Here is a 13,435-nt window from a genome sequence, read left to right on the forward strand (position 1 = left end):
ACTGATTATACTAGAACATCCAGCTAGTAAGTTAATACCAGTTGTATTTAGGAAAACGTATGGGCTTACCCCTCTTCTACTGTGCAATAAATGTGTCTGCTAACAGAACAAAGAAGTCCCTACACTACAACACCGAGCTCAGCTATGAATTGCAGCTAAATTGAACTTTACAAACTCTTTATGCCTTAAAGCATATTTGAACCCCCCACCTTGTAAACCAACCCAATCAGTTTCAAATAAAATGAAAACCAAAACATTTGTTGTGTGTGTGTGTATATATATATATATATATATATATATACACCTTTATTTTTTTAATAGAAGTGATCACAATCTCTGTTATTAACTGCATAAGAACTTTAGAGAGGTGGGGGTGAAGACTGGGGGGAGGTGAAAGCAGAAGGCAGAGAAAGAGCAGTACACCAATCTTCCCAGTGAATGGCTGTCCGGGGGGAAGGGTGAGGGGGTGGGGGTGACGACACAAGTATGATCATTGGAGGACAGCCAGGCTGTGCACCCTGCACAGTCAGAAAACTAACCATGTTGGGGATGGCTATGCTTTCATGCCTAGTGTAGTCAGTTTGAAATAGGAAAGCAGGGGGATTGGTAGGATCACTAGGTATTTCACATGGTTGTGCAAAAAAAAAAAAAAAGGTGCAAATTCCCCCATCCACACACTTGAGGAGAATGGGAGAATCACTCCTTCTGTGCTATCGTGTTCTGACGGCAGGGAAACCCACCTCACCATCAGAGCATAATGCTCAGTGTTGCCGGCGGCACGGATTGTGTGGAAAAACAGACAGACGTCGGTCGATAGATCACCTTCTGAACAACCAGCATGCACATGGTCGGCTTAAGTGAGTATTTACTGTTGCCAATACAGGTCAACATGGATTATAAAACGTATTCAAAGAGATACATTTCTCTTACATTGTAATTACAATAATATCTGAATTATCAACACAGCAACAAAAGCACAGGTAACCCAGTACAGGACAAAAACTTAGAAGAATCATGTGTTACCTTTCATTATTTTTAACAAAGTATAAATAAGGGTGAGAATGTCTGAATTCCAAATAAAATCTAAACTATTCTTATGTATAGGGAATAGGTAAGGCCTTTTTTGGACCATTTTACCAATTCACCAGGAAGAGGAAAGAAAAGTACATACTGGCACCTGCTTCTATGGGATTAGCAGATCTATAGGATGGCGCAAGCTCTTCAGTGAAAGCTTAGGTTTTGAAAAGGAGTCAATTTTGGGGGCCTCAGCCTTTAAACACCTAGCAGCTGCATACGGGGTATTGTGTGGGGTGAAGGGTGCTACATACTTGCAGCCCACCAGCAGTGGTAATATTTGCAGTGCATGCCTGCTGTTCTGGGCTATTGTTGTTCAGGACAAGGGCTACACATTGCACACATTCTAAATAGGTTAGATGAACAGATTATAACATGGTAGATCAAGTCATAGAAAAGGGTCAGGCAAATTGCCCTTGGCACAGATTTCCTATTATCTTATTAATATTAATTTGTAAATAACTGTTTTTGGAAAAAAGGACTAAGGGAACATACATAGCGAGACTTAATCTTTTTAGGAAGCTCTTCATCCAAAGTGTAAATATCTTCTCTTTTTGTAACAATCTGTGACCCATCTTCAAATTCAACCTATAAAATGAAAAGGCGTTTGTTCAGTTCTTGACATGTAAGTAATTATCAACAGAAAAACATTACCATTACCAGGGTTTCAAATATACAATAAACCAACGTGAGTCTAGTCAGGCAGCACTAGCAAGTAATCCTACAGAATGTAGGCTTATTTCACAAACCTTTGCTTTGGCAGGAGGATAAGGCTCTCTAATTTAGCCATGTTGCTGTATATTTAAATCACATTGGACTCAACTGGATTTAAGAGCCACTTATGTAATGCTTGGCCCACAGCTATCAAATACTACCTAGGCAAATCACAGCACCCAGTATCATGTGATAGCTGTGGGCCAATCACAGCATGTCAATCAACACGTCACAACAGCAAGCAAGCAGTCATGAATGGAAAGCCATTCATGAATGTTAAAACGATTGCTTATAACAGTGATCATCACTGTTATAAGCAATCACAGTGTAAAAAAATAAATAATCCCTGATCACCTGCCCCGGAGTAGTACAGTATCACTATATTGACACTGAACTACTTTGATGGCAGAAACAGTCTACTTTCCAAAGTTTGGGAGGCATTTGTACTGTCCTGGCATTTTAGGGTCTCAAAACAATGAGGCCATCAGTATTATTCCACTTTCAAATATATTATAAATATTATAAAGTTTGTAGACACTATAACTTTCACACAAACCAGTTAATATACACTTATTGGGATTTCTGTTTTTACCAAAGACATGTAGCAGAATACATTTTAGCTTAAATTTATTTAAAAAGTTGATTTCATTTTATATGTTTTATAACAGAATATTAGTGTCCAGTGATGACCAAATACCACCAAAAGAAAGATCTATTTGTGTGAAAAAATTATATAAATTTAATTTGGGTAAAGCCTAGTCATGAAGGGGATAAACCTTCTGAAGGTCAAGTGGTAAAATACTATCCCCTGTATGTGAAGCTAGCCTTTCATTACCTGTTTAAATTGACATACTGTATGTAGTCTATATGTCTATAGCTAACTTTGCAGGGGAATTCTAGGTTTAGCTCAATATATAAAGAACGAGGCCTGCAATATGTCTACAGTCTCTGTCTAAAGAATTTCCATTATGTATACAGTCTGCTATAAAAGATAACCCATACTGTATTATGATTATTTAAATAGCCACACTTCAGTGTTGTTACCGCTAAAACTTTTGCATACTTATCTATCAACTTTTCTATTCTTTATTTAATTTCACTCCTGTGTTTGCTTCTGATTCAACGGCTAAAGGAAATTAATTGAATAGCTTTCAGCTCTTTTCAGGCTGTCTGCGTGTATATGCAAAAGACAACCTGAGTGACACTCTATGAGATACTGTTAACTAAACCATTGTCTAAGACATTGAGTTCCAAAATGCTCATCTTAAAAATGTAAAAAAAAATGCTTCCCCTGTCTAAGTTCAAATTTAATCTAACGTAAACCTCTTTAGCAGAAAATGAGAACAGATATGCAGCCAGGTGTAGAAAATACTAAAATACCTCTGCTTTCTGCAAATAAAAGTTTTCTACTGTATTATTCATGTCATTTTAACTGAGTTCCAAAGAACTGTATGCACCTTACCCAGCTAAATAACAAAATCAGATGACATTTCAGAAAAATACATCCTGAAAAAACAATGTTTGGACACTTGTGCATCTATGCATCTAACAATCAATGCTAAAACTGAACTGTAACCATCTAAAAATGCCATGCAATGCAGCTGCGCTAGAATTTATTTTGAGAAAATGGAATTCTTTCCCTTTTACTGGCTGCAGGTTCTGTTCAAGCATTGGCTCCTGTCAAGCTATCTGTAATAAAAGCACTAGTCTGGGGAGGGATTTAGAAAATCAATCTGCCCATTCTGCACTTGCTCAATACAGCCCACTGCATTGTATTCAAATGTAATGCTGAGGATGGGACTACTGGTGGGTTGCACTGTTCTAACTTAAATGTGTTTCTGCACTCGGTGGCATTCCTCTACTGCTCTGCATGGGCCGTCAATAGAGGAAACTGCAAATACAAACATTTCATCTGAAACCATGATATAAACTTTACTGGGTTGGCTCCATGTATGCTTGAAAAAAAAATGGACTGATGTAAATTTACAGTAGGTAAAGTGCTTCGTACACACTACTGTGCAAAAGTTTTAGACAAGTATGAAAAAAATGCTGTAAATTTAGAATGTTTTCAGAAATAGAAGTGTTAATAATTTATTTTTATTGATTAGCAAAATGGAAAGTAAATGAACAGAAGAGAAATCCAAACCAAATTAATATTTGGTGTAACCACCCTTTGCCTTCAAAACAACATTATTTCTTCAAGGTGCATTTGCACGCAGTTTTTAATGGTAGGCTTTTCCAAACATCTTGGAGAGCGAACCACAGATCTGCAGATGTAGGCTGCCTTAAAACTTTCTGTCTCCATGTAATCTAAGACAGACTCAATGATGCTGAGCTCTGTGGAAGCCAAAAAAGTCACTTCCAGGACTTCTTGTTCTTCTTTACACTGAGGATAGTTCTTAATGACACTGGCTGTATGTTTGGGTACATTGTCCCGATGCAGAGTAAATTTGGGGCAAATAACACGCTTCCCTGATGATATGGTATGATGGATAAGTATCTGCCTGTATCTCTCAGCATTTAGTACACCATTGATTCTGACCAAATCTCCAACTCCATTTACAGAAATGCAGGCCCACACCTGCAAGGAACCGCCACCATACTTGACTGTTGCCTGCAGACACTCATTATTGTACCGCTCTCCAGCCCTTCAGTGAACAGACTGCCTCCTGCTACAGCCAAATATTTAAAATTTTGACTCATCAGTCCAGAGCATCTGCTGACATTTTTCTGCACCCCAGCCCCTATATTTCTGTGCATAGTTGAGTTGCTTAGTCTTGTTTATACATTGAAGGTATGGCTTTTTAGCCGCAATTCTTCCATGAAGAACACACTTCTGGGCAGTCTTCTCTGGACAGTAGATGTGGGTACCTGGGTCCCACTGGTTTCTGCCAGTTCTGTGCTGATGGCACTGCAGGACATCTTCCCATGTCAAAGGGAAGAAAGCATTATGTGTCTTTCATCTGCTGCAATGTCTCCTTGGTTGACCACTGCATATACGGTCCTTAACGTTGCCCATTTCTTTGTGCTTCTTCAAATGAACTGGAACCCAGTCTGCTTTGAAATCTTTGCCTTGGAGAGACCTTGCTGATGCAGTATAACTATTTTGTGTCTTGTTGCTGTGCTCAATCTTGCCATGGTGTATGTCCTGTGACATGAAATGGTCTTCTACAGGCTTATCTTATTAGCAGAGTTTGGCTGTTCCTCACCTAGTTTTAAGCCTTTAAACACAGCTGTTTCTGTTAATGACTGTGTTTCAATCTACATATGAAATTGATGATCATTAGCACCTGCTTGGAATAACTGGTTAATCATATCCCTGACTCTAAAACTGAAAACTCCCTGACTTTGTGCAAGTGTACAAAGTGGGCAAGTGTAACAACTGATGCTAATTTGAAGCCAAAGGGTGGTGACACCAAATATTGATTTAAGTTTTTATTGTTTGCTCACTTTGCATTTTGTAAATTGCTAAAAATAAGCAAATTATATATTTTTGAAAGCATTCTTATTTTACAGCATTTCTTCACACCTGCATAGAATCTTTGCATAGTACTGCGTGTATGTACAGCGTGTAAAATAAGTATTTAACATGTCACCATTTTTCTCAGTAAATATATTTCAAATTGTGCTATTGACATGATCACCATATGTTGGTAACAACCCATGCAATCCATACATACAAAGAATCCAAAACAAATAAATTCAGAAATTAAAGTTATGTGTAATAAAATGGAATGACACAAAATGACTCACAAAATGACAATACATTCAAAGGCACATTCAAAGGCACATCATGAAAGAACAGCTCTGTCCAATCCGCACTACGTGTCTGTAATGAGAATTCTGGACCTCCAACAGGCTGACACATTTCGAGGACGTGCCTCTTCCTCAGAGCCAACTGACCAAATGTCTGTACCCTCTCAATATATAAGAGAGGGTACAGGCATTTGGCCAGTTGGCTCTGAGGAAGAGGCAAGTCTTCAAAACGTGTCAGCCTGTTGGAGGTCCAGAGTTCCCATTGCGGACAGACACGTAGTGCTGATTGGACAGAGCTGTTCTTTCATGATGTGCCTTTGACTGTATTGTCATTTTGTGAGTACAATACCTACTTTTATCATTTAATAAATACATTTTTTAAGGTAATGCACTAGGCCAGTGTGCCCTCTGTTTCTTTTTCTCTACTCAGTATATTTGGACTTCCCTGGTCATTTGAGGGCAGCAAGGCATGCATATCCCAAGAAATTCATGATGTGATCCTATCCATACAGAGTCCATCCCTAAGCACAGGAGTATCTAGGTTTGCCGTTTCTTTACTGTTATAAAGTATTGAACACATGAAGAAAGGGAGGTGCAAAAAGGCATGGAAAGTCAAGACACCAGCTGAAATCTATCAGTAATTAGAAAGCAATTCTGCCCCTTGTCAGTGCAAATAATATTAGCTGGTTCAGTTTCAACTGATGGCCTATAAAAAAGGTGTCTTAATACCAAGGTGTCACACAAGAAACATCTCATGATGGGTAAAAGCAAAGAGCTCTCTCAAGACCTTCACAACCTTAATTTTGCAAAACATACTGATGGCATTAGTTACAGAAGAATTTCTAAACTTCTGAATGTTCCAGTGTGCACTGTTGGGGCCATAATCTGGAAGTGAAAAGAACATAATTTCGCCATAAACTGGCCACGACTAAGTGCTCCTCACAAGATTTCTGAAAGAGGAGTGAAAAGAATGATCAGAAGAGTTGTCCAAGAGCCAAGGACCACTTGTGGAGATCTTCAGAAAGACCTGGAATTAGCAGGTACAATTGTTTCAAAGAAAACAATAAATTATGCATTCAACTGCCATGGCTTGTATGCATGCTCATTATGCAAGACTCCATTGTTGAAAAAAAAAAAAAAAGCATGCTGAAGCTCATTTAAAGTTTGCTGTACAACATTTAGACAAGCCTGTGAAATACTGGGAGAATATAGTCTGGTCAGATGAGACCAAAATTGAACTCTTTGAATGCCATAATACACATCATGTTTGAGGTCAAATGGCACTGCATATCACCCCAAAAACACCATACCAACAGTGAAGTTTGGAGGTGGGAACATCATGGTATGGGGGTATTTTTCAGCATATGGTACTGCTAAATTTCATGTCATTGAAGGATGAATAGAAAAATGTACCAAGATATTCTTGATAAAAATCTGCTGCCATCTACCAGTATGAGGAAAATTAAATGAGGGTGGACATTTCAGCAAGACAATGATCCCAAACACAAAGCCAAGGAAATTCTGAATTGGTTTCAAAGACAGACAATAAAGCTGCAAGAATGGCCCAGTCAACCACCTGACTTGAATCCAATAGAAAATCTATGGAAAGCACTAAAGATCAGAGTTCATAGAAGAGGCCCATGGAACCGTCAAGATTTGAAGACTGTGTGTGGAAGAATGGGCCAAAATCACACATGAGCCATGCATGCGACTAGTTTCTCCATACAGGAGGCATCTTGAAGCTGTCATTACCACCAAAGGATTTTGTAGAATGTATTAAATAAATTTCAGTTAGTGTGTTCAATACTTTTTCCCTGTGTCATTCCATTTTCTTACACATAACTTGATTTCTGAATTTATTGGTTTTGGATTCTTTGTATGTATGGATTGCATGGGTTGTTACAGACATTTGTTCAATACATATTTTACCCAATATATATACACACACATGCACAGTATATGTATATTGAAAAAATAAATGAATGGGCTACAGGCTTTTCCTGTAGCACAGTATGGCATAAATTAGCAGCTCTGATTGAGAAAAACACAACTATGAGGTACTAATAGCTTTCCCTATTTTGCACCCTTTGCAGTCAAACAGCCTAATGCAACTGAAGTTGTAGGAACAGGCACAGGTCCTTTTCACCACATCAGGCTATTCTCCCACGTCAAGAAAAAGAGCTACAAGTGATCCAGCTGGTTATATTTCACAATTTCAGCAGTTCATGTTGTAAACCTTATCTTGCTTTTCCATTACACTAGAGTGTTTCTTTAAATTGTCATTAAATTATTCTTAAAAACAAAAAACCCTTGAATATAATGGGAATTTCATGTTGCAAAAAAGGCAGAGGTTTTATTTATTTGTGTAATTTTTATTTTTACCGATCATTGTAGCCAGTATTTGCAATATGCAATTTTCTCTCAAAGGGGATTTTTTTCTGGGCTATCAAATTATTTAAATGAAGATTGGGCTTGTTTCTCGAATTCAATGGTAGCAATAAACATTAACCTATAAAATGACTTATTTGTCTAGCGTTTTAAATGCACACATTTGACTTTAGAATGAGCAGCAGGCAAATGTTAATATCAGCCCTAGGAAATTTACTCTAAAAAGGCAATTTATGATGGCACACACTAACCTTTAATGGATATCATTTTTTATGCCACAGCTATTTTACCAGAAGCAGTGCTGCAAATATCTAAAAGTATCAGTGTGTGTGTATATGTACTGTTCTATTGTGTGCATATGCTGTTGTTTAAAATTCCAACAGTATGCTATTTTGTACTCCAAGCTTTCCAGAATCCTCAGTTCACTTCATCACACACTAGTTTGAAACCTTACATGGCAAACAGAACTAAGTATTCTTGAAAGCTTCCACAAAAAATATAATCTGTATATACAATAGGTGAAGCCTATATTCTTACTATCTTGCTATACATTCCTAAAACACACAGATGCGGGAAGAAAAATTGCTGCCAAGTCCAGTATAATAAAATTTACAAAGTGTGGGCTGAGGCAGTCTAAAGAAAATGTCCACTTTTAATAAAACTCTCTCTAAAATATTTAGGTTGAAATATAGGTAAAATGTTTTGTTTTTCCATTTTAAGCTGCAGCCAGCTAAAGCTGGTCAAACATGTAGTGGTCGGTAAATCTTCCCACAAGTCCTTTAAATTTACTAAAACTATTCAATTTGGGCACCTACCTACCTATTCAGCGCTGCACTACTTTAACTGAAAATTGTGCAGGCATGCCACACTGTACACAAATGAAATTTATATAATTTTTTTTACACAAATAGATCTTTGTTTTGGTGGTGTTTGCTCATCACCAGGTTTTTGTAATTTTTTTTGTGCTCCAAATGAAAAAAGACCAAAAATATACATTTATTTTACTTTTTACTATAAAAAATATCCAATAAAATAATAAAAACAATATAATTTCTTCATAAATTTAAGCCAAAATGTATTCTGCTACATGTATTTGGTAAAAACAAAATCCCAAGCGTATATTAATTGGTTTGCATGAAACATATAGCGTCTACAAACTATGATATATATGTATACTGGAGTTTTTTTATTATTTTATTTTTTATACCAATAATGGTGGCGACTTACAGCGAGTCTGCGATAATACAGCGGGCATTCTGACACGGTGTAGGAACTAACTGCCACTGACATATCCAGTGACACTAATACAAAGATCAATGCTAATCAAAAGCTTAGAGACTGTACTGATAAAACTGGGCAAGAAGGGGTTAACATCTGAGGTGATAAAAGGGTTAAATGTGTGTAAGAGAGTGTGTTAGCTTTGTACTTTGTTGTGTTTTACTTGGGGATGTGCTGCTTTGCAGACATAGAATAGCCAGAACATCCTCGCTGACAGGAGAGAGATCTGTGTTGCGAACACTCACAGATCTCTCTTCTGTCAGCTGCTCCACCAGTCACCGACTCCTGGCAATGAATTGCTGGCCGGTACACGGTACATGCACTTATATTTGGTGTCATTACTGGGGGTTGGCGGCAGAGAGAGCTGTGGGAATTTATACCTGTGTATGTCATTATTGTTTTTGTCTTGAGAGAGGCGGGCTGTGCCATGCCGAAAAGTTGACACTCCTGATGACATCATAAGACGAAACATGTAGAGCAGGGCTTGATAGTGCTACACTTGTCCTCTGAGAAGGAATTGCTTGTTGCTGGGATTTAAAGTGCCATACACATGGTTTTTATGTAAGTGCAATTTTAAAGGTTTTTACCTAATAAATATGGTGTTACGCTATGGAAGTTTCCCTTTGATGTTTTTACGGTGGTGGAGGAGTACTGTGGATGTTCTGGAGGAGTTTTGTTGCAAACGATTGATCTAGAGGTGTTTCCACTATGGAGTCTGTCATCAGCGTATAGAGGGATCAAGACCACAAAGACAGCCAACTTTCCTTCAGGAGAGCGCTGCAACATCTCATGCGATATTTGGTCTACCATTCCAGGTGGTCAATATCTGTGGTGAGTGGTGCTCTGGAGGGGGGGAGCACTACGCACAGAGAATTGCTATGGATAAGAAGATTTACTGTATCACTTAATATTCACACCGGATGTGGATTTATTTGGTTTTTTTTGGAACTTTTATATGTTTGCACAATTATTGGGAGTTTAATATATATATATATTGTTTTACACAATTTCACTGTATACACAGTTTCATGGCATTGTATATGTGCTATTTTTAGCACTATTGTTTAAGCACCTTGTATTTACTTATTGGTTTATTTGGAATTTAGTCACTGGGGAGGAGGGATATAGTTGCCAGCCTACGGGGCATTTGTGGGGACCCTTTGTGTAGTAGGGAGTTCATTAATTTATTTAATTAATTATTTAAAGTAGTTTTTGGGAGAGGCAGCACAGCAATTTTTATAGTTAATAAACTATGTTGGAAAATTTCTCCTTTTGTAGGTCCCTCTAAGCGCATCTACTGCCTGCTTCATATTTGGAAATCTATTTCTAAGAGCAGACCCAGGGCTCCTTAAATATGTGAAAGTGTCTGTATGTGTTTATAAGTACATACTCACCCGGTACATATACAGTATGTTGTGTCCAAGATATTTTGCTCCATAAAGTAAGCCATCAGGCCATTTTACTTGCACATGCTCTCCCTCTGCAGGTGGCCCTAATTTAAGGCAGTCTCTGCTCTGTAAAATAAAAAGTGACCTTGTTAAAATACAGGAATACTGTAATATTGCAACATACATTAGGCATAATCACATATGCTCATTTGCTCCTTGTGCTGTACTATTTTCCTATATTATAGCACAGCATTGGCCTCTAGTGCTCCTTCAATGTCAATACAAGTCTATGGCCAGAAAACTATAAACAGACCTTTATTCGGAAACAAATACTCATCATAAACTTTCTGGCAAAAGTAATTCAGCAAGGAAACTTGTTGTATTGTCTAGCAGATACGGTATATAGAGACCATATTGAGCACCTACAGATTTTCATATGAATTATGAGCATAACTATCTCTTAGCAGAAGAGTTCAAATGTACAAAATGCATCCAAATACATTTTAAATTTTTTCCATAATTCTAAATGAAAATGCATGTTGATAAACTCAACAAAGAGCAAATTTTAAATAAAATAGACATAGTATAACATATATATATATATATCGCCTATGTTTCTCACAAGCACATGGTAAGGAGCTCCAGGGTTTTTAGGTGATGTGAAGAAAATAAACCTTTGTTTTCTCAGACTCATAGTATTTTTTGCCTGAAGAGTTTATAGGCTTAAAGATTAGCTAAAGACCCCAAGACATAACATACTTCCTGAAAGTAAAGACCCTGCAGAATTAATTGGGGGCGGCTGCAATTTTTGTGTCAGGTGATACTAGTGCAAACCTAGAGCTCTGTAAACAAGCTACATAAGCACTCTCTTTGTATAATACCAATAGGTAGGGAGAAACAAAAAACATGAAAAAGGTCTGTAAATGTCCCCTGCTGTCTTTATAGAATACCAGCCCAAAATAATTATATGCTTATATTATATATATTATATATTTATATATATATATATATATATATATATTATATATTATAATTATATTATATATATTTCATCCCTTTTTTTTTTTTTGTCCCCAAACATATTAACCCCTAGACACCGAGCGCACGCAAATATACGGCCTCCCTGAGTCTGGGCCTTGACGCCAAGCAACTGCATATTTGCGAACCATTTGAAAATGCATATGTGCTGAGAGCGCGCACCCTGCGCGCTCCCAGCACATATGTCCGTGACTCACGAAAAGGTCCCGATCTCTCCTTACGATCGGGACCTTTTCTGATCATGTGACCGCCGTGAAACTCTTAAAGGGCCAGAAGGCGCTGGCGCAAAGGGGTTAAAGAAAAACAAAACCACCATAAAAGTAATAAAGTATTTACATTGACACTAAACTCTGGTTTAAAAAAAAAAGAAAATTATATTCAAGTATTTATTCTTAATTCTGAAAAAAAGTACCTTCTATTCCTCTCTGCCTCCTCCAAATTCCTTTTTTGTTTCTGTTGGTATGTAGGAACATAGCAATCCACTACTGCTTGTTCCCAAGATGGACTAGGAACATAGAACTATGTATTAACTATGGGATTTGTAGAATACATACAGCAAGGCAGATGACCACAACTAATGTGCAGTACTTGTTCCAAACAAACAGAAGTGAGGGGAAGGAGGAGAGCTCACGGAGGACTTTACCAGGTGGCAGAAAATCACAGTAAGAAATAATTTTATTTTTGTTTATTAAAATTAGGGTCAGCCTGTAAAACCCCTTGGAGGCTCTTCTATCTCAGCTCAGTGTCAATAACAGACATTCTTTATTTACAACAAGGATAAGTAAAAGTAAACCAAAGAATTAGAATTATCTGAGAGTTTTACCCTCCTCCAGCAGCCCAGATGGAGTGCCCATTTTAAACCCCAAGTTGAGACAAAGCATGGACACCCCTGTCCAAGCAATCAAACTCCCAGACTGGGAACTCCTGAACAGACCAGAACAAAAAATCACTGCTCCCTTGACTGCAGAGGGAGCCAAAAACTAAATTTAGCTAGCACCCTATGCTAGGAGGGTGCTACACAATGTAAACTGATCTTAAAGTGTTACTCAACCCAGAACCCTGCATTCACTATATCTGGTCTCCCACAATACACAGAACATGGAAGTGTGATTATTATTATTATACAGGATTTATATAGCGCCAAGTTTGCTCAGCGCTTTACAATATAAAGCGAGACAATACAGTAGCCATACAGTTCAACACAAGAGGGTTAGGAGGGCCCTGCTCCTTGGAGCTTACAATCTAAGAGGGAGGGGCTGGTGGTACAAAAGGTAATAACTGTGTGGGATGGACTGATAGGAGGAATAGAAGATTCCATTATTAGCTGAAGGCGGGATAGGCTTCCCTGAAGAGATAGGTTTTCAGAGATGACCTAAAAGTGGGCAGAGTATGAGATAGTCGGATAGATTGGGGTAGGGAGTTCCAGAGGATGGGGGAAGCTCTGGAGAAGTCCTGGAGATGAGCATGGGAGGAGGAGACAAAAGAGCAAGAGAGCAGGAGGTTGTGGGAGGAGCAGAGAGGACGGTTTGGGTGATATTTGAAGATAAGATTGGTGATGTAATTTGGGGCAGAGTTATAAATGGATTTATATGTTATTGTTTTGAATTTTATTCATTGGGCAATGGGAAGCCAGTGGAGGGCTTGGCAGAGAGGCAGGGCAGATATGGAATGGTAAGGTGGATGAGTCTGGCAGCAGCATTCATTATTTTAGTAAATATAAACTGCTAAATATCTTTTTTCATTAGCAGTTAGAGCAGTCTTTTTTTTTTTTTTTTAATTCAAATATTTATTAAATTTTT

General features: G+C 37.8%; 1 protein-coding gene across 1 annotated transcript in view; it reads right to left on the reverse strand.

The window, feature by feature from the left end:
- Positions 1 to 13,435, reverse strand: part of KDM4C (lysine demethylase 4C) — a 543,890-nt gene that overhangs the window by 6,121 nt on the left and 524,334 nt on the right. Inside the window, exons 20-21 of the mRNA XM_089678131.1 lie at positions 10,605 to 10,724; positions 1,570 to 1,662 (exon numbers count right to left, since the gene is read on the reverse strand). Of these exons, the coding sequence (XP_089534257.1) occupies positions 1,570 to 1,662; positions 10,605 to 10,724 (213 nt within the window). The remainder of the gene's footprint in view (positions 1 to 1,569; positions 1,663 to 10,604; positions 10,725 to 13,435) is intronic.

The sequence above is a fragment of the Staurois parvus genome, unplaced genomic scaffold, assembly GCF_062004578.1.
Source record: "Staurois parvus isolate SC_StPar_1 unplaced genomic scaffold, SC_StPar_1.0 ptg000198l, whole genome shotgun sequence".
Taxonomy (NCBI): Eukaryota; Metazoa; Chordata; class Amphibia; order Anura; family Ranidae; genus Staurois; species Staurois parvus.